Genomic DNA, 24,698 nt, shown 5'->3' on the forward strand with positions numbered 1-24,698 from the left:
TCTTTTAACATTGAAATCGGTCGGTCTTGTGCCATTATAATGGCACAAGATGAGATGGACTTGATTAAGTCCATCTCACATAGGGAAAAATGATAAAAAAGGTGAAATGGGCCAATATGACCCATTTCACATTTTTTATGTGCCCGCCATGACCCCACGATAGACGTGAACCCGAAGCGTGGCGAGCGCAGCGAGCCCGCGAGGGGCGGCGGTGCGCGTCCTCCGACCTTTTCATTCCCCTACTATCCACTAGGGCGTGGAGTGAGAATATAATAGTGTGGCGAGCGCAGCGAGCCACCGAGCCCGAAGCGTGGCGAGCGCAGCGAGCCCCGCGAGGGGACGCGTATACCTGTGAAGTTAGACGCGTCCCCTCGCGGGGCTCGCTGCGCTCGCCACGCTTCGGGCTCGGTGGCTCGCTGCGCTCGCCACACTATTATATTCTCACTCCACGCCCTAGTGGATAGTAGGGGAATGAAAAGGTCGGAGGACGCGCACCGCCGCCCCTCGCGGGCTCGCTGCGCTCGCCACGCTTCGGGTTCACGTCTATCGTGGGGTCTAGCACACTTATTAACATTTGGGGGGGCAATTTAAACAAATCTGGTGAAAAAAAAAAAAAATCGGGTGAAAAATCGGTCGATCGGATCGGTCGCATCGTATGCGACCAAATCGCATGCGATGCGATCGATCCGATTTTTTATCTTACGACCACAACGATCTAAATCGTTGTGGCCGTTCTAGGAAACAAGTACCAATTTTTTTTCTGCAGTTTTTTTAAATTGTTTTTTTTTGGGAGAGTGCTGTGGTTTATTTTTTTTTAATTGTTTTTACACCCACGTTGCTTTTGTGGGTGTCCTGTGGCCGCTGAGCGCTGATCAGTGACGTACATCACTGAACAGCATTTTTGGCACAGGGTTGATATAATTTTTTTTCTGCAGTTTTTTAAATTGTTTTTTTTTTTTTGGAGAGTGCTGTGGTTTATTTTTTTTAAATTGTTTTTACACCCACGTTGCTTTTGTGGGTGTCCTGTGGCCGCTGAGCGCTGATCAGTGACGTACATCACTGACCAGCATTTTCGGCACAGGGTTGATCTAATTTTTTTTTTTTTATTGGGATCAAATTCCTGTATAAAGTATTTTTTTTTCTGCACTACATACACACTACACACTACATACCCCCCTTGTTGAAATAAAGTTTGTACCCCCCCTACACTATACACGTGTTGAAACATTACACTTATAGAAACACAAAAATAAAAATGGCATCCCAAATGTCATCCCAGTCATCCAGAAGAATGTATTCAGCGGAGGAGGCATATGCCATGCTTGCCTCTGACTCTGACACAGCCAGTGATGCAAACGGGGAATTTAAATGATTCGTCTTAACCTCCTCTTCCTCCTCTAGTGATGAGGGACCCCCTCAAAGACGCCCCCGTAGAGCAGCTGAGACCCCCCCCCCAATGATTGATCTCGTATGGACCCCAACACCAGACAATTTTGAGCCCCAGGTTCCTGAGTTTTTGACCATCCCAGGAATCCAATTTGATTCAACAGGTCTCAGAGAAATTGACTTTTTCAAATTATTTTTCTCTGATGATTTTATAAATTTAATGGTGGACCAAAGTAATTTATATGCCCAGCAGTTTATTGCTCAAAACCCCACGTCATCATTTGCTAGGTGGACCCCTGTAGATGCAGTAGAGATGATGACGTTTTGGGGTCTGGTGTTACATATGGGCATAGTAAAAAATCCAGAAATTAGGCAATATTGGAGTACAGATGTTCTGTACAGCACCCCACTTTACCGTATGGCCATGGCTCGGACTCGTTTTGAGACAATCCTTAAATTTTTACATTACACCGATAATGCACAGTGCCCACCCAGAGATGATCCCACCTTTGACCGGCTATTCAAAGTCAGGCCGATCATTGATCATTTCAGTGCCAAATTTGCAGAGATGTACATCCCTGAAAAATTTATTTGTATCGACGAGTCCCTTATACATTTTAAAGGAAGGGTTAAATTCCGCCAGTACCTTCCCAGTAAGAGGGCAAGGTATGGCATAAAAATGTATAAACTGTGTGAAAGCACCTCAGGGTACACCCACAGGTTTAGGGTATATGAAGGGAAGGATTCAAGAATTGAACCGCCAGAATGCCCCCCTCCCTCGTAGGTGTTAGTGGAAAAATTGTCTGGGATTTAGTGCACCCCTTCCTGGATAAAGGTTATCACCTCTATGTGGATAACTTTTACACTAGCATCCCCCTGTTTAAGGCCCTTGGTTCAAGAGGTACAGCAGCTTGCGGTACTGTGCGCAAGAACCAAAGAGGCCTCCCAAAAACGCACATTGCCCAAGTACTGAGAAGGGGTGAAAGCAGGGCACAATCCACCGAAAATATGTTGTTGGTCAAATATAAGGACAAGAGGGATGTCCTTATACTGACAACAATTCATGGAGACAGTACCACCTCCGTCCCTGTACGAGGTACCAGTACCCACACCTCAAAACCTAATTGTATCCTAGATTACAATAAGTACATGGGCGCAGTGGATCTTTCAGATCAGGTACTGAAGCCGTACAGTGCCCTGCGGAAAACAAAAATCTGGTACAAGAAGCTGGCCGTGTATATCATCCAGATGGCACTGTATAACGCTTACGTGCTATTCCGTTCTACCAGCCAGAGGGGGACATTTATGCACTTTCAAGAGGAAGTCATAAAGGGCCTAATATTTGGGAACCAGCAGACAGAGGGCCCCAGTACTTCTAGTACTGGCCCCCGTATTGTACCAGGGCAGCATTTTCCTAACGAAATCCCCTCCACTGCAAAAAAGGGCAGGACACAAAAAAGGTGCAAAGTTTGCTATAAAAAGGGAATAATAAAGGATACTATTTTCCACTGTGAAACTTGCCCCGACAAACCCGGCCTATGTATAAAGGAGTGTTTTAAAATATACCACACATCTATGGATTATTAGGTTCATCATTTCACCGTGCTTCGGGGGTCTTGCTAATGCCACATAGCACCCACCATTCATTCCACCAGAATCTGAGCTGCAAAATCCAAAAATCACTCCTTCCCTTCTGAGTCCTGCCATGCACCCAACTGGTATTTTTTGGTCACACATGAGGCATTGCCGTACTCGGGAGAAATTGGGGCACAGATTTTGGGGTGCTTTGTCTCCTTCATTCCTTGTGAAAATGAAAAATTTTGAGCCAGAACTGCATTTTTGTGTAAAAAATTAAATTTTTCATTTGCACAGCCCAGTTGTATCAAAATTGGTGAAACCCCTGGGGGTTTGAAATGTACACTATACCCCTAGTTGAATTCCCTGAGGGGTGTAGTTTGCAAAATGGGGTCACTTGTGGGGGGTTCCACTGTATTGGTGCTTCGGGGGTCTTGCTAATGCGACATAGCACCCACCAACATTCCACCAGAATCTGTGCTGCAAAATCCAAATATCACTCCTTCCCTTCTGAGTCCTGCCATGCACCCAAATGGTATTTTTTGGTCACATGTGAGGCATTGCCGTACTCGGGAGAAATTGGGGCACAGATTTTGGGGTGCTTTTTCTCCTTCATACCTTATGAAAATGAAAAATTTTGAGCCAGAACTGCATTTTTGTGTAAAAAATGTAATTTTTCATTTTCACAGCCCAGTTGTACCACAATTGGTGAAACCCCTGGGGGTTTGAAATGTACACTATACCCCTAGATAAATTCCCTGAGGGGTGTAGTTTGCAAAATGGGGTCACTTGTGGGGGGGTTCCTAACTTTTAGCATCTTATGGTGCCTAGAAACCTACATGGTGCCTAAAAAATAATCTCATAAAAAGGAGGCTCCAAAATCAAGTAGGTGCTCCTTCTATTATGAAGCCTGTGGTTTGGTCAACGTGCACACTAGAGCCACATATAGGATATTTATGAAAACAAAAGAATTGGGGGAATCAATTTTTAGTCACATTTCTCTAGTAAAATCTACTGTGTTCCTTAGAAAAATGTATTAAAATTGAAAATCTGCAAAAAAAATGAAATTTTGAAATTTCACCTACACTTTGTTTTAATTCCTGTGAAACACCTAAAGGGTTAACAAACTTCCAAAATGCTGTTTTGAATACTGTGAGGGGTGCAGTTTTTGAAATGGCATCATTTATGGGGGTGTCTCACATACAAGTCCCTCAAAGTCACATCAGAACTGAACTGGTCCGTAAAAAAATCAGTGTTTGAAATTTTCTTGAAAATTTGAGAATTTGCTATTCATATTTTAAGCCTCCTAGTGTCCCAAAAAATTAAAAGGAGGTTGAAATAATGATGGAAACATAAAGTAGACATATGGTCTATGTTAGTTATTAACTATTTTGAGTGGTATGATTATTTGTCTCACAAGCAGAAAATTTAACATTTTGAAAATTGCTAAATTTTCCATTTTTTTACGACATTTTGGTATTTTTCACAAAAAAACACAGACTGTATCGACCAAAATTTACCACTAACTTGAAGTACAATGTGTCACGAGAAAACAATCTCAAAATCACTGGGATAAGTAAAAGCAAAAAAAAGTTATCCCCACTTAAGTGATACATGTCAGATTTGAAAAAAAGGGCTCTGTCAGGAAGGCAAAAACAGGCTGCGGCGGGAAGGGGTTAAAGCCAATGAAATGTGTTTTCACCTGGGAGGATCTGCCGCTCCCAGCCGTTTGCCGGGGTAGAGTTAGAAGGACGCCATCAAATAGCTGATTAGTCTCCTGGTTGTCTTTGGTGATATCAGCGTTCTCGTGCAGTCCAAACACCTCGGGGTGGGTAATCAGTGGTAAACTTCTAATGTAATCTACACAGGACTGAGAGAAAAGAATGAAGAAGTAATTACAAAGACGCTAACATATATAAATGAGAACAAAGCCAGGATAATAGTTGCCCAACACAGTCATTTACTGTCGCCTACAACACATTTAATAGTCATGTCATTATTTTCTACCATTTACATAATATGACCTCCGAATTTCAATGGATAAGCTGGAGCAAGGTCATATACTGTAAAAGACAAATTTACAGAGAGAAGTAATTACTGCCCACGTAGCCATTGATAGACAATGTGATAAATGATATAGCCAGGGACTTGCAGGAACCCATGTTGTTTGATGTAGCCGCTAACCTGGCTTTGCCTTTTCATTTACTGTGGCTTTTTTATCTAGCAGCTAAATGGAACAAAACGTGTTGGTCCCGCAACTTGCAGGTTATTACAATCCCCCCATTACTCTCCAGTTACTACTTCTAGTAGCTTTAATTACACTATTCAACTGCATTTTATGAAAAGTAATAAGACAAGCATGGGCCTCTATATGATGCAGCAGGACCATGACTGCCTACTGAATGTGAAAAGTGGCACTCACTGCAGACTTGGGGGGTTATTCTGGTTCACTCGCAAAGGCAAATTCACTCTCTAATGGACAAAACCATGTGCACTGCAAGGGGTTAGATTTGGGCGGCGGTGTACTTCAAACTGATATCTATATTGCAGTGTAAAAATAAAGCAGTAAGTATTTACCCTGCACAGAAACAAAATAACACCCAAATCTAATTCTCTCTGCACATTTTACATCAGCCCCACCTGCAGTGCACATGGTTTTGTCCATTAGAAAGTGAATTTGCCTTTGCGTGTGAACCAGAATAATCCCCTTGGAGACAAATCATTCTCCAGAAGGGTTTAGGTGAAAGGCCCGTGCACACTGGGTGATTGCCGCTATCAGTGGCTGTGCAAACCCAGCGGGATACATACATGAATGTGTGAATGTTACTGGAAACAAGCACACCTAGGTTCATTCCCATGGGTAACAAAGGCAAGAGTATTACGTTTATACCAATGTGTGTGCATTTACATTGTTTAAGTCTGACAGGAATGAGGAGTCTTTCCGCTTCTACAAGGAATGTAATAAAGCAAAAATTAGATCTGCTAAAATGGAAAATGCAAAGTGTAAAGGCAAGCAAGACAAACCCTAAACGTTATTCCCAGCAATCATTGTATAGTACATGCGCTGATCTCCAGGAAAAATGGCTGCCGCTTCATTAGGAAAAAAAGAGGTGTGAGCCTTAAAGAAGATAGGTATAGCTTGCACAGAGTGGGTCGCCCTGGTGCCATGGTCTGTGAATCGCCCATTATAGATACTGGAGTCTGACTGATTACCACTGACTGTCAAAAGAGATCTACATTTTTACTACTGAATTTACTCAGCAGAAAGGTACAGAGGGGGGTGTTTGCTTTCAAAACTACATTTTGTTCCATTACAAAAGAAATCCAGTTTTTTTTATTTATTAAAGATTTGGACCAGAAAAGGGGGATCACATGATCCATCCATAGCACATGTATGTTTCTGTCTTAGTGCAGTGTTAAAAACAATCTGTGATTGCAGTGTGTGCAGTTCTGTGTAATGGTGCCCATACACTAGGGAAGGTTGCATGCAATTTTCCTTGAACTGCCCAGAAGTTTCCCAGATGACAGGACTGCCTACAATAAACTGTAAGCAGTCCTTTTGCATACAAAGTCGAGCCTGTCGTAGTCTTGGCGATCTGAAATATCTATAGTGCAGTCTTTCCGATCTCCAGGCTCTGATCCGATGCTCAAGGGACATGCGACTTTAACAATTTTCATCAGATTTCTCATCCCGATCCATCGGAATTGGATTAAAAATTGCTCTAGTGTATGGGAACCTTTAGAATGCTGGACTTGATTCACACACAATGCTGATGAGCTCCCTAGAGCTCCTACAAAGCATGCATTACACTGTGGGGGTTATTCTAGCTCACTCGCAAAGGCACAAACACTCTCTAATGGACAAAACCATGTGCACTGCAGGTGGGGCTGATGTAACATGTGCAGAGAGAGAGTTAGATTTCGGTGAGTTATTTTGTTTCTGTGCAGGGTAAATACTGGCTTCTTTATTTTTACACTGCAATATAGATCTCACTTTGAAGTACAAACCCCACCGAAATCTAACTCTCTCTGCACATGTTACATCTGCCCCACCTGCAGTGCATATGGTTTTGTCCATTAGAGAGTGATTGTGCCTTTGTGAGTGAACCAGAATGACCCCGCCTGTGTATGCACAGAGGCGTTCTGGTGACAAGAGAGGCATGGGGCGGGATGTGATGAAATCTGAGTTCGGCAGCCAGGATGCCGGACGAACTCAGCCGGGATGCCGGACGAACTTTAACTAGGTTAAAGCTTGGGTCAATTTAGAACCCTGTGAAAATAGTATGTAACTATATCATTCCATGCAGTTCTAGCTCCATTTCAGTTGCTTTCAGCAGTTTCTTATTTGTGGACACTGATTAATATTAAGCCACACAAACACACCTGGTAGGTGCCGTACGGTGGCACAAAGTAGGCATCTCCCGGAGAAAGCCTGTAGTTGTCCTGCTGGATCTCCTCACTGTAGAATATGGACAGTAGGGACATAAGAAGACGCCTGTCTTTGTCATCGGTCACTCTGCCTCCATAGTTGCATTCACCTGTGTAGAAAGAGACACGTTTACACTGTAACAGTTACTGGTTCTATCTGTAGTATACTACACAGTTACACATGTACATCATTTATGTCTTGTGAATATCAGTTCCAGATAAAACAGAGTAATAATCTCTTATATTTGTCAGTCATAAAGTGGCTTGGTCATTATATGTGCTAAAATTCGACATAAATATCTATCTATCCATCTATCCACGGTCATTCAGCATGCACATATATAATATAAGGGGGTAATTCAGACATACTCGCTAGGCTGCGTATATCTGCCGAACACCCACCCCAATCCCTACGCTTCCATGCGAGCGGATGTTTACACTTACACATCCACTCGCATGTGGCCGCACATAGGAAAAATCATTCGATGGCCGCTCACCATCAAATTATTTTTCCTTTGTTCATTCTGAAAAGAAACCTCTCTCTTTCTCTGTGCTCCCGCTTTGTGTTACATATCTCTCTGTGATCACACTCTCTCTAGGTGCACCCTATCTCTCTACACTCCCTCTCTCTCTCTCTGCGTTCTCTCTCTCTGTCTTTTTATGATTCACCTCCCCCACTCTTGCAAAACCCCGCCCCCTGAGACCTGTGAGGGTGGAGTGATGCCTTGCCACCCCAGCAGGTGCTGCCCCTAGGCTCGTGTCTAGTGCAAAATCCGGCCCTGGATTCCACTGGAGTTCTACCTTTACTCTGCACTCCCTCTCTCTCTCTCTCTGCACTCCCACATGCTCCCTCTCTTTCTTCTAGCTTCTGCTCTTACTTTATTCACGCTTCCTCACTGTCTGTTGTCCCTCTCTACATTTCTTGGCTTCCCTTCCCTTTCCTCTCCCTCCCTCTCTTATTCTCTCTCTTCCTCCCTTTCGCTCTCTCTCCCGCCCTCTCCCTTACTTCCTTTCTCTCTCTCCCTCCCTCCTTTTTCTCCCTCCCTCCCTTCCTCTCTCTCCCACCTCCATTTCTCGCTCTTCCCCTCCCTTTATCTCTCTTCCACCCTCCCTTTATCTCTCTTCCACCCTCCCTTTTTTTCTCGCTCTCCCCCTTCCTTTCTCTCTCTCCCACCCTCCATTTTTATCTCTCTCTCCCACCCCCCCTTTCTCTCTCTCTCACCCTCTCCATTTTTATCTTTCTCCCACCCTCCCTTTCTGTCTCTCTCTCTCTCTCTCCCACACTCCTTTTCTTTCTCTCCCACCCTCCCTTTCTCTCTCTCTCCCACCCTCCCTTTCTCTCTCTCTCCCACCCTCCCTTTCTCTCTCTATTTCTCTCCCCCCTAGGCGCATATTACTATTACAGTATACTGCCAATTGCCAAGTTAGGACATATAACTTAATAATGACAACGTAAAAAAAGATTTAGGGGGGGGGGGGGGGGGGGGGATTGTGTGCAAAAATGTGGCACCTAGGGGCGGCCTAACACTTACTTCCTGCACTGGCACTCAGAAGACATGTTTGCAAAAAGAAAGACACTGTATTTAAAATATCAGCTGCCACCACCAAAGGTCAGATGTTTTCGGGGACAGAGAGGCTTCATCAGAATCATCAACATTATATTATAAGTACACAAACACATTTATGTCCCCACTTATCCAGCAAACTAGTTGCGGTAAACAGAACTAGTTTGGCGAGAATAGTGTGCCCACGACTATTCGCTGGTGCATGCTTAAGCATCCACTCCTACTGAAATCAACGGAGCCATTGAGCTGCAACTAAGTGCAGGGAGCTACATATAATCACTGCGATTATATGCACAATGAGCATGTCTATGTATGTATCTCTCTCTCTCTTTTATAATATTTAATTTTAGTACAGCCAGATGCAACATTTAATTGTTTATGCAGACTACAGAATATAACGGAGCTTTGTTTCCAGTTGCAATGATTTTTTTATACATAACATCACCCCCATGGTCCCCAGAGACTTAAACACCAGATTGAGAACTGATATGTTTTTCTAAACAGTTTTTTCCCACTCCTACTGCTAGATAAATGTACCTCATTTAAAAGGCATGAGCGACGCCTTCCCTATTTGTAACAATCTTTGTGGCAGTACTGCTTATTGTATTTTATAGAATTTTCTATAGATCTGTTTGTATGCCTTGCCTTATGTTATTATACAGCAGCTGAAAATGTAATCCTGTGGCTGACTGGATCCTGGGGATGTGGTAATATATGTCACATCATATATTGCTTAAGATAACACAGGAGGAATTCAATAGCTTTTATTGTAGCCGCCACTAGAGGGCAATTCATTTGTTCTGCCATTTGGGCGCCCAGCAGCCATGGAAGTCACATTTTTTCTCTCTCCTCAGGTGGAAACTCTGCAATTTAGAGTCCAAAATAATTGAATTCCCACTAATATGTTTACAGAAATGTATGAAAGAATAGCCTTTTTTGAATTATGTCTACTTTTTATGTGTGCTATACTTTACATGCAAGGTATTTACAAAAGAGAAAAGTATATACTGTAATAGAGGAATTTGTTAATGTAAATTGGGTCATGGCGCCGCGCGTCAGAGTCCCCTTGCAGGGCTCGCTTCGCTCGCCCACGCTGCGGGCTCGGTGGCTCGCTACGCTAATTAAAATCAACTCCATGCCAACATGGATAGTGGAGGTATGAACTATCCATGTTGGCATGGCGTTAACTTAGTTTATTTTACTTAGTTTGTGGCGAGCGTAACCCGGAAGTAGCGTGGCGCCATGCTGGCACCGTGAAAGTAAAGAAGTACCATAAATTGTTCACAATTAATATAATGAATAGAACTGAATGTAATGTCTGTCCCTTCTGTGCCCCCCTGATAGTCTCTGTTTGTCCTGTCAGACTGAGGGAACTGCAAGCAATAATTGCACATGGCTGGATTTAATCCAAGCTTTTACCTATATGTATAAACCTATCTACAAAATATTTATTTATTACGTTATTTATATATCGCACACATATTCCACAGCGCTTTACAGAGCATATTTGAACATTCACATCAGTCCCTGACCCAGTGGAGTTTACAATCTATATTCCCTACCACATGTACACGCACACACAGACATTATAGGGTTAATTTTGTTGGGAGCCAATTCGCCTACCAGTATATTTTTGGACTGTGAGAGGAAACTGGAGTACCCGGAGGAAACCCACGCAAGCATGGGGAGAATATACAAACTTCGCACAGTTAGGGCCAATGACCTCAGTGCTGAGGCAGTAATGCTAACCATTACACCGTCCATACTGCCCATCTCTGCTATCTTTTACTGTATCTAACATAACACTAATCTGATGATTTTGCTTAGGCTGAGAAGCCTCAGACTCCCTCCAATAACAGCCTACTTTGTTGCTAAAAGTAACAGCACCTTATTGTTCATTGCATCATATTATTATTATATCATAATACTTGACTGGAATCCATGTGTGTGCACACCTACAGTATTTTTACATGGGAACAAAACTGAGCTTCTACCACATCTACAGATTTGGCAACTAGTCTGTTACCTTTAAAAGAAAATACAATATAATGACATGAAGGAGCAGGCAGCTGGGTAGTGTGACAAGCGCTTGGTTACTGGCAGCGTTATGTGCATTACCTGTCAGATAGGTGAGAGCCTCAAACGGAACCATCTCATACTCATTGAGGAACATCTGTGTCTGGCGCATGCTGATTCTCAGGTCAGACTCATTAAATTCATATGGAATATTCCAGCCTGTCGCAGATCGGATAGAGGAACATGAAAATCACATTTACATGCTGAATATTAAATACATGTTTGTAAGGAAGTCCCTTATCTAAGAGCACAGAAATTACTGTATATGGGGTCCATTCGTCAAATAGCACCAAAAGTAGATCCTATAGCCGCTGACTGAGGGCCCAGCACTGATGTGGAAGCCTTGTTCTGGCCATCCAGTAGAAGAATCAATCACAAATAAATTGAATAGCAATGGAAATAAAACAATTGTAATAAATAAATAAATAAATAAATGTAAAAAATAAAATAAAAAAACAGATGTATGCAGCCTTGAGTAAAAATGAATCAGAGAAGTGGTCCTAAACCAATCAGCATCTAACTGCCAATTGTCTAGCAGACTTTCAAATTACAGAAGCTTGATACATATCCCATACAGACTAGTACTTTAAACAACGGTATAGCCAGTGTTACAAGTACTGCCATTGTCCTTAATAAATATGAAGTAACTAGGTTCTGCAAGCTCAATAAGAAAGCTATCACAGGAGCGGAATGCAGTCAATATACCAACAGTCAAAATACAGATGGTCAAAATACCAACAACCATTGGCAAACAGTCAAAATACCATCACATTCAAAATGCCGACATTTGTTATGCCGACATGGTAAAAATGCAGACATTTAAATTGTCGACATGTCAAAAAGTCTACATATGTTTTTCATGATGGTACTTGTGTATTTGCAGGGTGCCCACTAAGCTATTTGCTTAGTGGGCGTTTTCGTGCCGTGCGATCTTACTAGTTAATTTATTCACTGCACCCTGGCCGCAGATCGAATTGCACGCAAAATCGCATGCGATCTGCTGGCAAGGGTGCACTAAAAATTAACTTATTTACTAACTAATTAAATTAATTAAGGAAAATTGCATCGCATTGCATTGCACCGCAAAATTGCATGCAATGCGATTTTTCCTACAGTGTCGTAAGCATGTCAATTGGGAGCCCTGCGAACACACAAGTACCTTCATGATTTTTTCTTTGAAACCGACTTGTTCTTACTTCACAATCCAAGTGGGCACAGAGTGAGATTATAATATGAGGCAGCGAGCCATGCGAGAAGATGCGTTATACTTATATGGTGTCCATGTTAATAGACACCAAAAAAATCATGTTGACTTTTTGACATTTTAAATGTCTGCACTTTTGACCATGTTGGCATTTAGAGCATGTCGTATAATGAATGTCAGTATTCTGAACATGTCGGTTTTTTGACTGTATGCCAATGCTTGTCGGTATTATGAATCTTGGGAAATCATACAGAGCCCCCTGGAGCAAAGCCTATGGCAGGATGTGTGTATTGATAAATAGAGAAAATACCACAATACAGGAGAAAATGTCCCTTTTGCTGGCTTTCTAGATTCCTCCTGCTTTAGTAAATATGCCATGTACAGTAGCTATAGTATAATAACATCTCTGTTACTTTCAGTTCCCTTTCATCCATCCGATACTTCCAGATTACCACTACTTGCTGTGTGTGCGTGATGTATAAAGCACTGTGTGTTCCTGATATGCATACCAACACACGTCTGCTCACAGACAGCAGGTGTGACCTGTTGCATTATGTGGGGGTCACATCTTGGTTGTCAAGCTGTGATAAGGTTAGAAGTAACACAAGTGACACAGCTGTAATTGTAATGCCTAGTTAGTATTCTAGTCAGGAACCCGCAGCTTGTGACTACTGTATTGATTCAGTTACTCCGTGATCCATACATCTGTATTTATAGATGAAGAGTGACGTTATTAAGTAAAACTGGACAGCTTTTACCTCATCATTTGGTGTGAAATGATGTAACGATAAAGGACACTACTGTATAAGGTTATCACCAAGTAATCTTGCCGGTAAGCTTTGCAGACTACAGTCAAAATGGGAACATCAACAAATAGTGCTACCGTTAATGCTCATTCCTGTCTAGGAAAATAAAATCTGATTTTGTGTATTTGCAGGAAACAAGTGCTCATCCTGAAACACCATTACCTGTAAAACATTAATAATCCTGAAATCTAATCCCCTTGCCACATAACCAGATATGTATCTACATAACCAGAGCTGTCCTAGGCATATATACAGGTATATATATATATATATATATACACACAGGTATATATATATATATATATATATATATATATATATTTGAGGGTCACCACCTTATCCCTTTAATTCCGGACACATATTAATTACACAAGTTCTGTGGCTGGCTGACTTCAAGACTCCATTTCACCTGTTTCTTTTTTTTAAACAGCAAACAGCCACAGAAATTGCGTAATTAATGTGTGTCCAGAATACAAGATGAATGAAAATGCAAGGGTCTTTCAGGAGACCAGAAACTCACTTACCTTTTATACACACACACACTGATTACAAGCCAACAGATCACAGGTGAGGATGGTTACCTTTAGTAGCCATTCAAACCCGATTGTATCAACTTGTGTGCATGTTATCAGGCCAAAATCTCCAGGGTATGTAAACTTTTGATCAGGGTCATTTGGGTAGTTTCTGTTGTCATTATGATTTAAAAAGAGTAAACACAGTTGTTTGACAATAAATGGCTTCACCCAAGCAGTAACCATGAGTGAAAGAACAGTTTGTGAGTTATCATTTATATTCTCTGACAAATGGCCAGAAAATCATAAATTCTGCTAGGGTAAGTAAACTTACGAGCACAACTGTATACTATGTGAGTACAGTATGTGTATGTATGTATATATATATATATATATATATATATATATATATATATATATATATACATAGATGTATGTATAAATAACACATATTGATAAGATAATCAGAATCATATGAACAAGCCATGATAGACTCAGGCTACCTAGGTCACTATTTCAGCAGTAATAATGATACAGACAATGGCTGTCCCCATTTTGTATGCACTTAATGCTGTCTGCAATGAATATACATTTTGAAAGATTTACCTAATGGGCCAAAGTTCCTTCTTTCCTGAACGAGAGCGTGGAAAAAACAGAGGCCAAATAGCAGTTTCTGCCACATCTCCGGCTTCTGGCAGCTGCTGAAGAAAATGGGGTCTGATATGGGATCATTCAAGTATGATCGCAGCAGATTTGCCCGTAGACCCTTTGGGGGTTCATTGGTCATTTTGATGCCATTCTGGAGGATGCTAACCGGAAATTTGTCGGAGGGATAACTAGTCAGCCACAGCCTGAAACAGAAGATGTACATTAGTGTAGGTTGTAGTTTTTATGTTTTACAGTCAGTTAAGTGGATGCTTATTCTTGTCATGCACCAACAACTAGCTAGTCTTGAGGTTCCTACCGTAGTATAAACTTACACCCCTGAAGGAGACAGGAAAATGTCTATACCCTCAAGAAATAAAAGCACTGCAATGTCTAAAGGTGCCCATACACTGCCTGCGACGTCTCGCAGCAGCGTACGGACACCCGACAGAGTGCGAGCCGCTGGAACCTTCCGGCGGCAGGGACACATGCGAACCATTGTGATGGATCGCATGCGTCCCTGCTTCCCGCCTGCCCCAAAACGGGTGGTCGGACGGCCAGCCAGTCCGACCACCTAGTCGGGTCCGATGCGCATGGGACCGCGCATCGGACCCGACTGCATGTCAGGGAGAGGCGATTTGGTCCGATTTAACAGGCCGATTGGTCGCAATCGGTCGCAATCGGCCGAAATCGGACCAAATCGCCTCGATGTATGGGGGCCTTAAGATCTTGAATCTTAAACTTTACTTTCTTCCTCCTGTAGGAGAAGGGAGCATTGTTTAGGCCATCAGTTCTCTATGTTGCTGATCATCAGGCTAATGTGTCTGTGAAGGGGGGACAGGATATACTGTAACTCATTAAGTAAACACCCAGTGCTTCCCTCTTCCATCCCCCTGTCACCCATTCCCATCCCCCCCTCCCCCATTACCCACTGCCTCTCTATCACAAAAGCAGTCACTTCACTTCACTGACAACACATGTGGCGGCCTTTCATTAGTAACTTGCTGGGGTCCTGTAATAATTTTTATTGTATGACGGGGTCCCCTAGTTTAGGCTATGGGTAGCATGGGGAGGGTGAGTGCGAAGTGAGTGTCCTGGACTCAGGATACATGCATTTTTCTTGTTGTGGCACTAAGTATTATAGCAAACTATAATAAGATAAAGGGTGACATTTAATGAGATGCGAAAATGTAAATTTTGCGATATTTTAGCGAAAAACGTCCGAAATCCCATTTTCGCATATTTAATGAGATGAGAAAAATGACAAAAATCGCAGATTTTGCCGCTAAATCGCACTTTTAGAAAGCACGATTTTAACTCGCGCCGGAACTTGCATCCAGATGTTTTACCATTGAAAAGTATACAATTCGCATATTTAATGAGATGCGAATTTGGGAAATGTGTCTTAAATTCGCCAAAAAATCAGACCAGGTTCTGATATGCGAATTGGCCAGAACCCTGTACAGATGATTGAGATCTGTGCATGGTCCTGTGGTAAAAAATGTGTTAAAAAGTTTTTTAGGGAAAAAAATTGCGTGGGGTCCCCCCTCCTGAGCATAACCAGCCCCGGGCTCATTGAGCCGGACCTGGTTCCAAAAATACGGGGGACAAAAAGCATGGGGGACAAAAAGCATAGGGGTCCCCCGTATTTCTGAAACCAGCCCCGGACTCTTTGACCGGTCCTGGTTCCAAAAATACGGGGGACAAAAAATCTGGGTGTCCCCCGTATTTTGAAACCAGCACCGGGCTCATAAAGCCCGCAGTGTCATGCCACAGCCGGGGGACACTTTTTTTTTTTTTAATTCAATAATTTTTATTATGATTTTGAATATTCAAGCATACAAAATTCCCTGAATAGACAGAGCATAACAGACCAGACAACATAGTGCACACATATCAAAATAAAGCCACAGGGCAATTATGCAATAGGTGATGCGTAGGATGTCATTAATAAAAGAGTGGTGCTCGACAGTATCAACAGAGCAAAGGGGATACGTGTGGAGATATCAGACAGGATTAATACAATACAGGGTGTAAACATTCCTAGTGCCCAAAGGTGCCATCTGGACCCCAGGAACATCAAGCCCGCGATGCTCGTGCATTCAAAATAGGTTACCATACTGGTATACAACCAATAACCCCATTGCGAACAGGGTGTTCTAATTTGACAATGTATTGCCCAATAAAAGAAAATAAGTGATCACTGCACTTACTAAAAAATAAAGATTTAACATACCACAATCGATTGTCTGGTCCCAAGGAAATATGAAAAGATTAAAATTAACAATACCACCAAAAACCCCCAAAACAACCCCCCCCAAATGACCAAAGCAACCCACCCCTATAACCCCCCCCCCACCCTGTACTACCCACCCCCAACTGAGGTGTACCTGGATCCCTTAACAGTACTCCCCCTACTACTATGCTAACTATACTATCTAATCCCATCCCTTCCCCCCCTCCCCCCAATGTCAGGATGTCATACACCCCCCCCCCCCCCCTTGTTAACAGGATAATTATCGGATGAATTGTCAGGGCAATATATGAAGGACCTTAAGCTAGGATATATGACAGCCAGCTCGCCCACAAGAGATATATACATTTTACATAAAGTATTCAAAGGCATAACAACGATATAATACCTATATCAAAAGTCAAGCAAAAACAGGATATATATAACAAAATAGAATAATAAAGGAATAATAAAATAGGACAAGAGATAAGGTGTGCATCCCAGAGCACTATAGTTCAGAATCTAGTCTGGCCAGTTTTCGGTGCCATGAATGGGCCGCGGTATAGGAGAGGACCAACATCCACTTTCTTGGGAACACACAGGAGTACATTCAGGATAGTTGATTAGTAAAGTAAAGGATCGTAAAGTTGTCAATGGACGAGAAGCAGGGAACTTTAGGTGATACATGTCCAGGTCAATGTCGAAGTACACAGGGCACCAAGTGCCTTCAGAACTAACAGGATCCATCCTCAAAAATACCTCCAGCGTGCAAGCAGATATAGGAGTCATAGGGGTTACATACTCAGGGCACTGATGCATGTTTTCCTCAGTTACGCGAGGATGTTCGTCTGGGACATGAGAGATGGAAAGGATCATCTCCTGGACAACATCAATCCTGTCAGCAAGTCGGTCAGCCGAGGCAGATACAGCCTGAAGAATTTGTTGAAGATATGCTTCCATGCTTACGCCCTTAGGCTGGTTTCACACACTCCGGTTTTGACCGGACGGAAAAAAGCCGGACACATTTTGTCCGGCTTTTTGCCTGACAGTTGTCTCTTTCACATGCACCGGCTCCGTGAGCCAGTGCTATGTAAATTTGAGGGTAAAAACGGAAGTGACGTCAGTTTGGGGGCGGTGGAGAGCTAAAACCGGACACCAAATGACCGGTGTGTGTGAAAGGCCCCCATCGCCCTCAGCACACACTGACCTGTGAGGACGGGACGGCCACGGCACGGCAGCCGGACACTGCAGTGGAAAGATCCGGCTGCTACCCGGTAACCGTGCCGTGGCCGTCCTGTGTGAATGGACACATAGCTGTCCATTACACACTGTAGGGGCGGCACGGCTTTTAAGCCGTGCGGCAATTTCCCGTCCGGCAGGAGCCGGACAGTGTGAAACCAGCCTTAGCGTTCACAGCCAGTTTATCAAGTTGACAAATACAGTAGACAGGCAGCCGTAGAGGAAACTTGATAGGGTAGAGTATGGCAGTGGCTAGCACACGACCTAACATATAGAGGAGGTCGGCAGCAGCGGGACAGCTGGCTGTAGTCTCACCCAGGTGCAGCCAGATGGTGTGTAATAGATGTTATACTGACCCCGCAGATTCTAGATATCATACGCCAGAAATGTCCGCTGAGCCCAGCGCAGGATCAGATCTATATAATCGCCACAGTCCAGGAGACAAGCAGGGAAGGCAGCGCCGGTCTCTCCGTGTGGCTGAGCGGCATGTCTCTGAAGACAATTACCACTCTCTTCGCTCCGGACACCCCCTCCTGCCGAGCCACCCGGCCAGAGGCAAAAAACACAGCCGGACAGCGGAGACCGCAAGTCACAGCAGCCACAGGATCCAAAATGGCGCCCGCAGCCGGAAAGGATGCACGAGGCTCAACAGGCCAGGCCAGTCAACCAGCACTCCCCAGCGAACCAGGATGTCCTCGAGCAGCCCAGGAGACACAGCAGCAATTCTGAATACAGCTGGTGTATATATAAATCATCCGCAGGGCCCGGGGTAGGATATATGAACAGGATATCTACGGAGCTCTCGTTCCCCGCACCCGCTCTCAGTAGCCGGGGGACACTTTTTACATATGGTCCCCCGGCGGAAACATGAGCACCGTGCCTGGTCAGCCTTGGACGGGGTACCTGAGGAGTGGGGACCCCCCCAATAAAGGGGTGTCCCCCCCAGACTCCGCACTGTCAGCGGGCTGAACCGTCTTTCTCTGGTGACGATAACAGCCTGTGTCCCACAGTCCCAGCGCTACACAGGCTGAGAGCGTGATTGGCCGATGCGTCTCCATGGAGACTCATAGCTCTGCCCTGATTGGCTGAGCTATGCATCTCCATGGAGACGCATAAGCCAAAGACGCTCTCAGCCTGTGTAGCGCAGGGAGTCAGCGCTACACAGGCTGTTATCGGCCTCGGAGAAAGACAGTTCAGCCCGCTGACAGTGTGGGCTGAGCCGTCTATGCAGGAGGGAGACCAGCGCTGGATCCTGGATCAGTAAGTATGTTGGTGTAAAAGTGAGGTGTGTGTGTGTAATAAAGTCATACTTCTCTCTGTGTGTGTTTTCTTTTAACATTCTTTTTGGAGGTGGACTACAAGTCCCAGCAGGCCCATTAATGCCCCGCCTGCTGGGACTTGTGGTTCCCCAAGTCCCAGCCTGCGGGGGAGGTCTGCTGGTACTTGTAGTTCTCCTGTATAAAGCAATGTTAGGATTGACAGATTTAACCCTATCAGGCCGGCATCCACTGGCCACGGACGCCGGTGACAGCCCCGGGCTTCAGCCCTGGACAGGTGAAGCCTGGGGGGGGGGACCACTTTATTGGGGGGGGGGGTCCCCCAGTCCTCCAGGTACCCCGCCCCCAAAGCTGACCAGCCACGGTGCTCATGTTTCGGCCGGGGGACCTTATGTAGAATAAGTAGCTGTGGAATGACACTGCGGGCTGTTGGAGCCCGGTGCTGGTTTCAAAATAGGGGGACCCCCAGATTTTTTGTCCCCCGTATTTTTGGAACCAGGACCGGTCCAAGAGTCCGGGGCTGGTTTCAGAAATACGGGGACCCCTACGCTTTTTGTCCCCTGTATTTTTGGAACCAGGTCCGGCTCAATGAGCCCGGGGCTGGTTATGCTCAGGAGGGGGGACCCCACCCATTTTTTTTTCTTACAAACACAAAATTGCACATTACCTCAAATTCGCACATTTTCATACCTAAAATTCACACATCTTCATGCCGAAAAATCGCACATTATCGCATTTTTCTTTCCGGAACACGCACCTCATTAAATATGCAAATCAGCGGCAAAAATGCGATTTTAAAAAAGTGCGATAATGGCTGATTTTGAAAGTGCGAAAAACTCTCATTCTATTAAGGGGGAAATTTACTAAAGGAAATTTGTAAAAAATAAGTGTATTTGTATCCAGAAATACACTTATTTTTGATATTTACTATACCGAAAATACGGCAATTCGTATTTGTTTTGATAGCACATCAATACGACTACGAATTGCTGTATTTTTGGGATAGTAAATGTCAAAAATAAGTGTATTTCTGGATACAAATACACCTATTTTTTTTTACAAATTTCCTTTAGTAAATTTCCCCCTAAATGTCACTCTATATTTCTTGTATGAAGCTCAATTGTGCTGAAACCATGAAGATACATAAGCAGTTCTCAAGTTCAGCCCTGTGATCTCTGCACGACCGTAGCTGTAAGGAGAGTAGTCATTGACAGAGATGCTGATGGTTTTCCTCTTCTGATTCTAAAAAGTCGATTAGAATTCTGTTACTTTTAATTATGTATTTTTGTACAGGACTTTATTAATGCAGAGGTGTGTTATTTGTGTGTCGTGTCTATTTTTATTCTACTCCCTTTGCTTGTGTGGTTTTGGCATGCAGTATACGGGTGCAGGGAGCCCAGTCAGTGGCATAGCAATGGCCCCTGCAGACTCTGCAGTGGCTTGGAGACTCTGATACAATGAGCAGGGGCGGGGCACCTGATTAACTCTTTGAGTGCCTAAATCTCTGTGAGAGATGTTCAAAACTTCCCCTAAAAATGCCAGCGTCGCTCACATTTGTTATATTTATTTATTTGTATTTACTAACATTTTCTTATATAGCGCACCATATTCCATTGCGCTTTACAAAAGGAGACAGTGATACAATATATATCATTTAAATAAAAAATGTTGTGTAATAAAAGATTATATTTCCTATATAAGGTAGACATTACGGGGGAAATTTACTAAAGGAAATTTGTAAAAAAATACATCCTGAAAATACGGCAATTCGTAGTCGTATTGATGTGCTATCAATACGAATACGAATTGCCGTATTTTCGGGATAGTAAATGTCAAAAATAAGTGTATTTCTGGATACAAATACACCTATTTTTTTTACAAATTTCCTTTAGTAAATTTCCCCCTACAGGTCATTATGATAAATAAAAATGTTTTCTTGGCAATTTTCACACCTATTTTGGCAAATTCACTTGGGACTCAAAGTGTTAATAGCTATATAGCTGTGCCACTTAGTGCAGTATAGGGTGAGTATACACAAGAACCTAATTCTTACCTCATTACTGGAATCTGCTCTATAAGAAAAATTCCAGCGCCAATCAGGCCCGCCGCTAGAAATGTTTGGGCCCGGGACTGACTTTCAGTCCAGGCCCCCAGCGGCACAGCGCCGCCCGCACTGACGTGCACCCCACCCTCATTACTTACCAGCATCCAGCAGCATTGGCATCTCTGTCTCCCTCCTTCGCGGTCCAATGCACAGTGCAGCCTGCAGAGCGCCGAGCCTAGGACACAGAGGGGCTCGGCGCTCTGCAGGCTGCACTGTGCCTTGTGCATGCCTGGATGGGGTCTGCTGGGTTGGAGAGGCCCGGAGGCGGGGTGCGGGGTGATCCGTGCCGCTGAGGGCAGCTGCCCGGGCCCCTCCAGAGGCCGGGGCCCGGGACAGCTGTACCCACGGCACCCCCCTGTCGGCAGCACTGGCGCCAATATGTATTTGTTACAGTAGAATTTTTATATTTCTTTTTGCCGTGTCTAGATTTACAGTATGCTTCCCTAGCACAGCCGCCATCCTATCATCTGTAGTTTGTGATATACATAGCAGTTGCCCATAGCAATCCCTTCTGGTGGTGGCACTAGGCAGCTGCTGTGATAAGCACATTTTAGCATTTATTGTTTGTGGTTTACTTACTTTAATCTTCAATAGGTTTGGGAACCATGATGAACAAGTTTGGCCTCACTGGCAAGGACAATATAGTGGCACAATCTAATTTATATGCAACGCTATACGTCATCGCTGTACAAATACAAACAATAAAATCATGAAATGTATGTTTGTTCCTTGCTGCTGCAATTCCATTCATCTTTCTATAATCTATATGACAGGCCTTGTGAATGCTTTCTATGTTTTCTTGCTCATGCATTGATCCGTAATCTATTTTGTGACACACAGGGAGGATAGATGGTTCCATAAAGCAAAGACGTCTGTAGAACACCGACACGATTACACTATTCTCCTTGTCCGCAGCTGATTACTGTGCGACTCAAACAACAATTGCGTACCTGAACTTCTCATTGGTATTCTCTGGGATAATCGTCTCCTCGCATATCTTTTCTAGGGACGGCATCCAGCTTGTTGCCAGGTGACAGTTCTGCAGGACTACCCAAGTCCCATCTTTAATGGCCTGACTGATCATCCTTGCTGCTATCGGCCCCTGGCCTTGCCCAAGAGAAATGGTCTGGATGTTTTCCCCTCCCATGCCGAGGTCGTCAGCAAACTTTAACAAGCCTTGGGGATAAAAAAACAGTACATTAACAGATACAGGAAGTAGATTTAAGAAACAAGGCATTAGACAGGAAGCTGACCCCAGCAGAAATGTTTCAAACTGTAAAGAAATGGAGCTGTTGTCTCTTGTAGTTAATCGAATATGTGATAACAACAGTGATGGGCAACAGGCAGCTCTAGCCATACGTGCTTACCGCAAGGGAACAGCCAGGAGGCTCCTGAATCTCAGGTTGTGCTCCTGGCAGCCCAGGACTGCATTCAAGCCTTAAGGAGCTACTGTACACCAAATCCATCACTTCCGGAGTAAAGTGGGTGTTCTAGGTGCCCAAAAACACGATTTGCACCGCATCATGTAATTGTTACTCCCCCACTTTACAATGGCAGTTATAGCTTCAGTGTATAGCGTTTGTGTAACAAGATGATGCAATCGTGCTTCCCACCCAAACCAGCTATGCCTCAAACCTATGCCACTCCCACAACATGACCTCCTACCCCTGGAGGGCACAGCTATACAGTGGGCAAATATGGTTCTGGGGTCCTTCATTGATTAAATGTATTGCTTTAACTTATCACTTGTGTCTGGAGTATATCAGGTTGGCCTATCACTGTGCTACACTATAATAAAAATGAGTATGAGTCATTAGATCAACCAAACTAAGGTCAACATGCATCATCAGGTTGACAGGCCTTAGGTTGAAACATGAAAAGGTCGACATGGCTTTAGGTCAACATGGTCATTAGGTTTACACAAGCATTAGGTAGACATTGGGCATATCGACAGTCAGAATGTCGACATGGGTTTTTCACTTTTTTGGCCCATGTTAACACATGTCGACATAGACACCAAAGAACTGCACCGCGTCCCCTCGTATGGCGAGCATAGCGGTTCTTCACTACACTGCGTAGCAGTGATTCACTACACCCGGCACACTATTATATTCACTCTCCACCCCCTAGTGAATGGTAGGGCATGAAATAGCGCCTGTCGACACATGTCGGTAAAAAAAAAAAAGTGAAACACCCATGTAGATCTTTTGACTGTTGACCTTACCTATGTCATCCTAATGCTTGTGCCGACTTTGACATAATGACCATGTCGACCTTTTAATGTGTCGACCTAGGGCCTGTTGACCTTCAGTGGTCACCCTAAAGTATGTCGGCCTTTTGACTGTCGACTAGTGACCGTATACCATATAAATAATAACAGAATCAGATGACTGTAGTGCAGGTAGGGTTACCACCTCATCCCTATAATTCCATACACATATTAATTACACAGGTTCTGTGGCAGTTTAAAACCAGGTGAAATGGAGTCTTGAAGTCAGCCAGCCAGCCACAGAACCTGTGTAATTAATATGTGTCCGGAATTAAAGGGATGAGGTGGTAACCCTAAGTGCAGGTTACATAAATGCCTATATCTATACTGTGCTTTACTGGTCTTTTGTTTTTCCAGAGCAACACACAGACACAAAAGAAATATAATAATTACTGGATTACTGGGACTTTTCATTTCAGACAAACGCTATATTACAATGATTGTAATAGCCAACAGCGGCTTACTGTAAGATAACAATCGCTGTTGCTTGAATGGAAACATGCATCTGATTACTTCTGCAATAATGAAACTGTCTTTTTCATTTCCACAAGCTTTTAGTGTCACCTGCTTCCCTTCCCAGGAATGTATAAAGCACAGCGCACATGTTATGTACGCGTGGTAAACTGTTGCGCTTGGAAAATTAAAGACATGCAGAACATTCATACGGTTTTATTGAAACTCAAAGAATTACAGCTATTGCTATGATCTTGGACAGGAATCGGCATAGGAATAGGAATTGGCTTTCTAAAATGACTGTATATGTGAAATGCAATATTGTATATTGGGTGAACATGCTCTGTGTACATGGAAACTAATATCCCTTTTCCACTAGCAGAAATAACCCGATAATTTCCGCGGGAATGCGCATCAACCCGGGTTTTCTGCTAGTGGAAATGCTCTCCTGTCAAATAACGCGGTTTGGATTCCCCTGAAATCCAATCCAGGTAATGACCAGGGTTGGACCCAGGACACTTCCGGGTTGAGGGGTAGTGGAAACACTCCCTACCTGGGATATTTGAAGAAAATAATTGATTGGAGCTTCTGGGGCATTGTTATGTACATTTTGTACTTGTTTATGAGCACTTTTACATGTCTAGGTACACCAATGGCTCCGGTATACTGCAAGCAGTTTTCACAAAAGTTTTACATGTCTTGTGTGAAGACACTTTTGAAACGGATTCATATTGAATATTTGGGACTAAAATAAAAGCACAAACTTTTTCAAATAAATATTTGTGGTCTCTTCTTTAATGGTGGCCCTTTTGGATAATGGTGGCCTTTTTTTTTTTACTTCCCCCTTGTCATAGCCCTTTAAAAAGGCCATTTCTTATGTAATCCATAGTAAACAACCGGGTTAAGGGCCTGATTCTGGTTGCATG

At 43.6% G+C, this 24,698-nt stretch overlaps 1 protein-coding gene and 1 long non-coding RNA gene across 2 annotated transcripts in view; one reads left to right on the forward strand and one right to left on the reverse strand.

Annotated features, from left to right (window-relative positions):
* The window catches only part of LOC146020271 (uncharacterized), a 40,369-nt gene extending 17,577 nt beyond the window's left edge, over positions 1 to 22,792 (forward strand). Inside the window, exon 3 of the long non-coding RNA XR_014450760.1 lies at positions 21,891 to 22,792. This is a non-coding gene — a long non-coding RNA (uncharacterized LOC146020271). The remainder of the gene's footprint in view (positions 1 to 21,890) is intronic.
* Positions 1 to 24,698, reverse strand: part of DNAH3 (dynein axonemal heavy chain 3) — a 399,027-nt gene that overhangs the window by 13,874 nt on the left and 360,455 nt on the right. The window contains exons 53-57 of the mRNA XM_083153252.1: positions 22,001 to 22,226; positions 14,159 to 14,403; positions 11,073 to 11,189; positions 7,345 to 7,499; positions 4,664 to 4,831 (exon numbers count right to left, since the gene is read on the reverse strand). Coding sequence (XP_083009378.1) covers positions 4,664 to 4,831; positions 7,345 to 7,499; positions 11,073 to 11,189; positions 14,159 to 14,403; positions 22,001 to 22,226 — 911 coding nt within the window. The remainder of the gene's footprint in view (positions 1 to 4,663; positions 4,832 to 7,344; positions 7,500 to 11,072; positions 11,190 to 14,158; positions 14,404 to 22,000; positions 22,227 to 24,698) is intronic.

The sequence above is a fragment of the Crinia signifera genome, chromosome 7, assembly GCF_055691185.1.
Source record: "Crinia signifera chromosome 7, ASM5569118v1, whole genome shotgun sequence".
In the NCBI taxonomy this organism is placed as follows: Eukaryota; Metazoa; Chordata; class Amphibia; order Anura; family Myobatrachidae; genus Crinia; species Crinia signifera.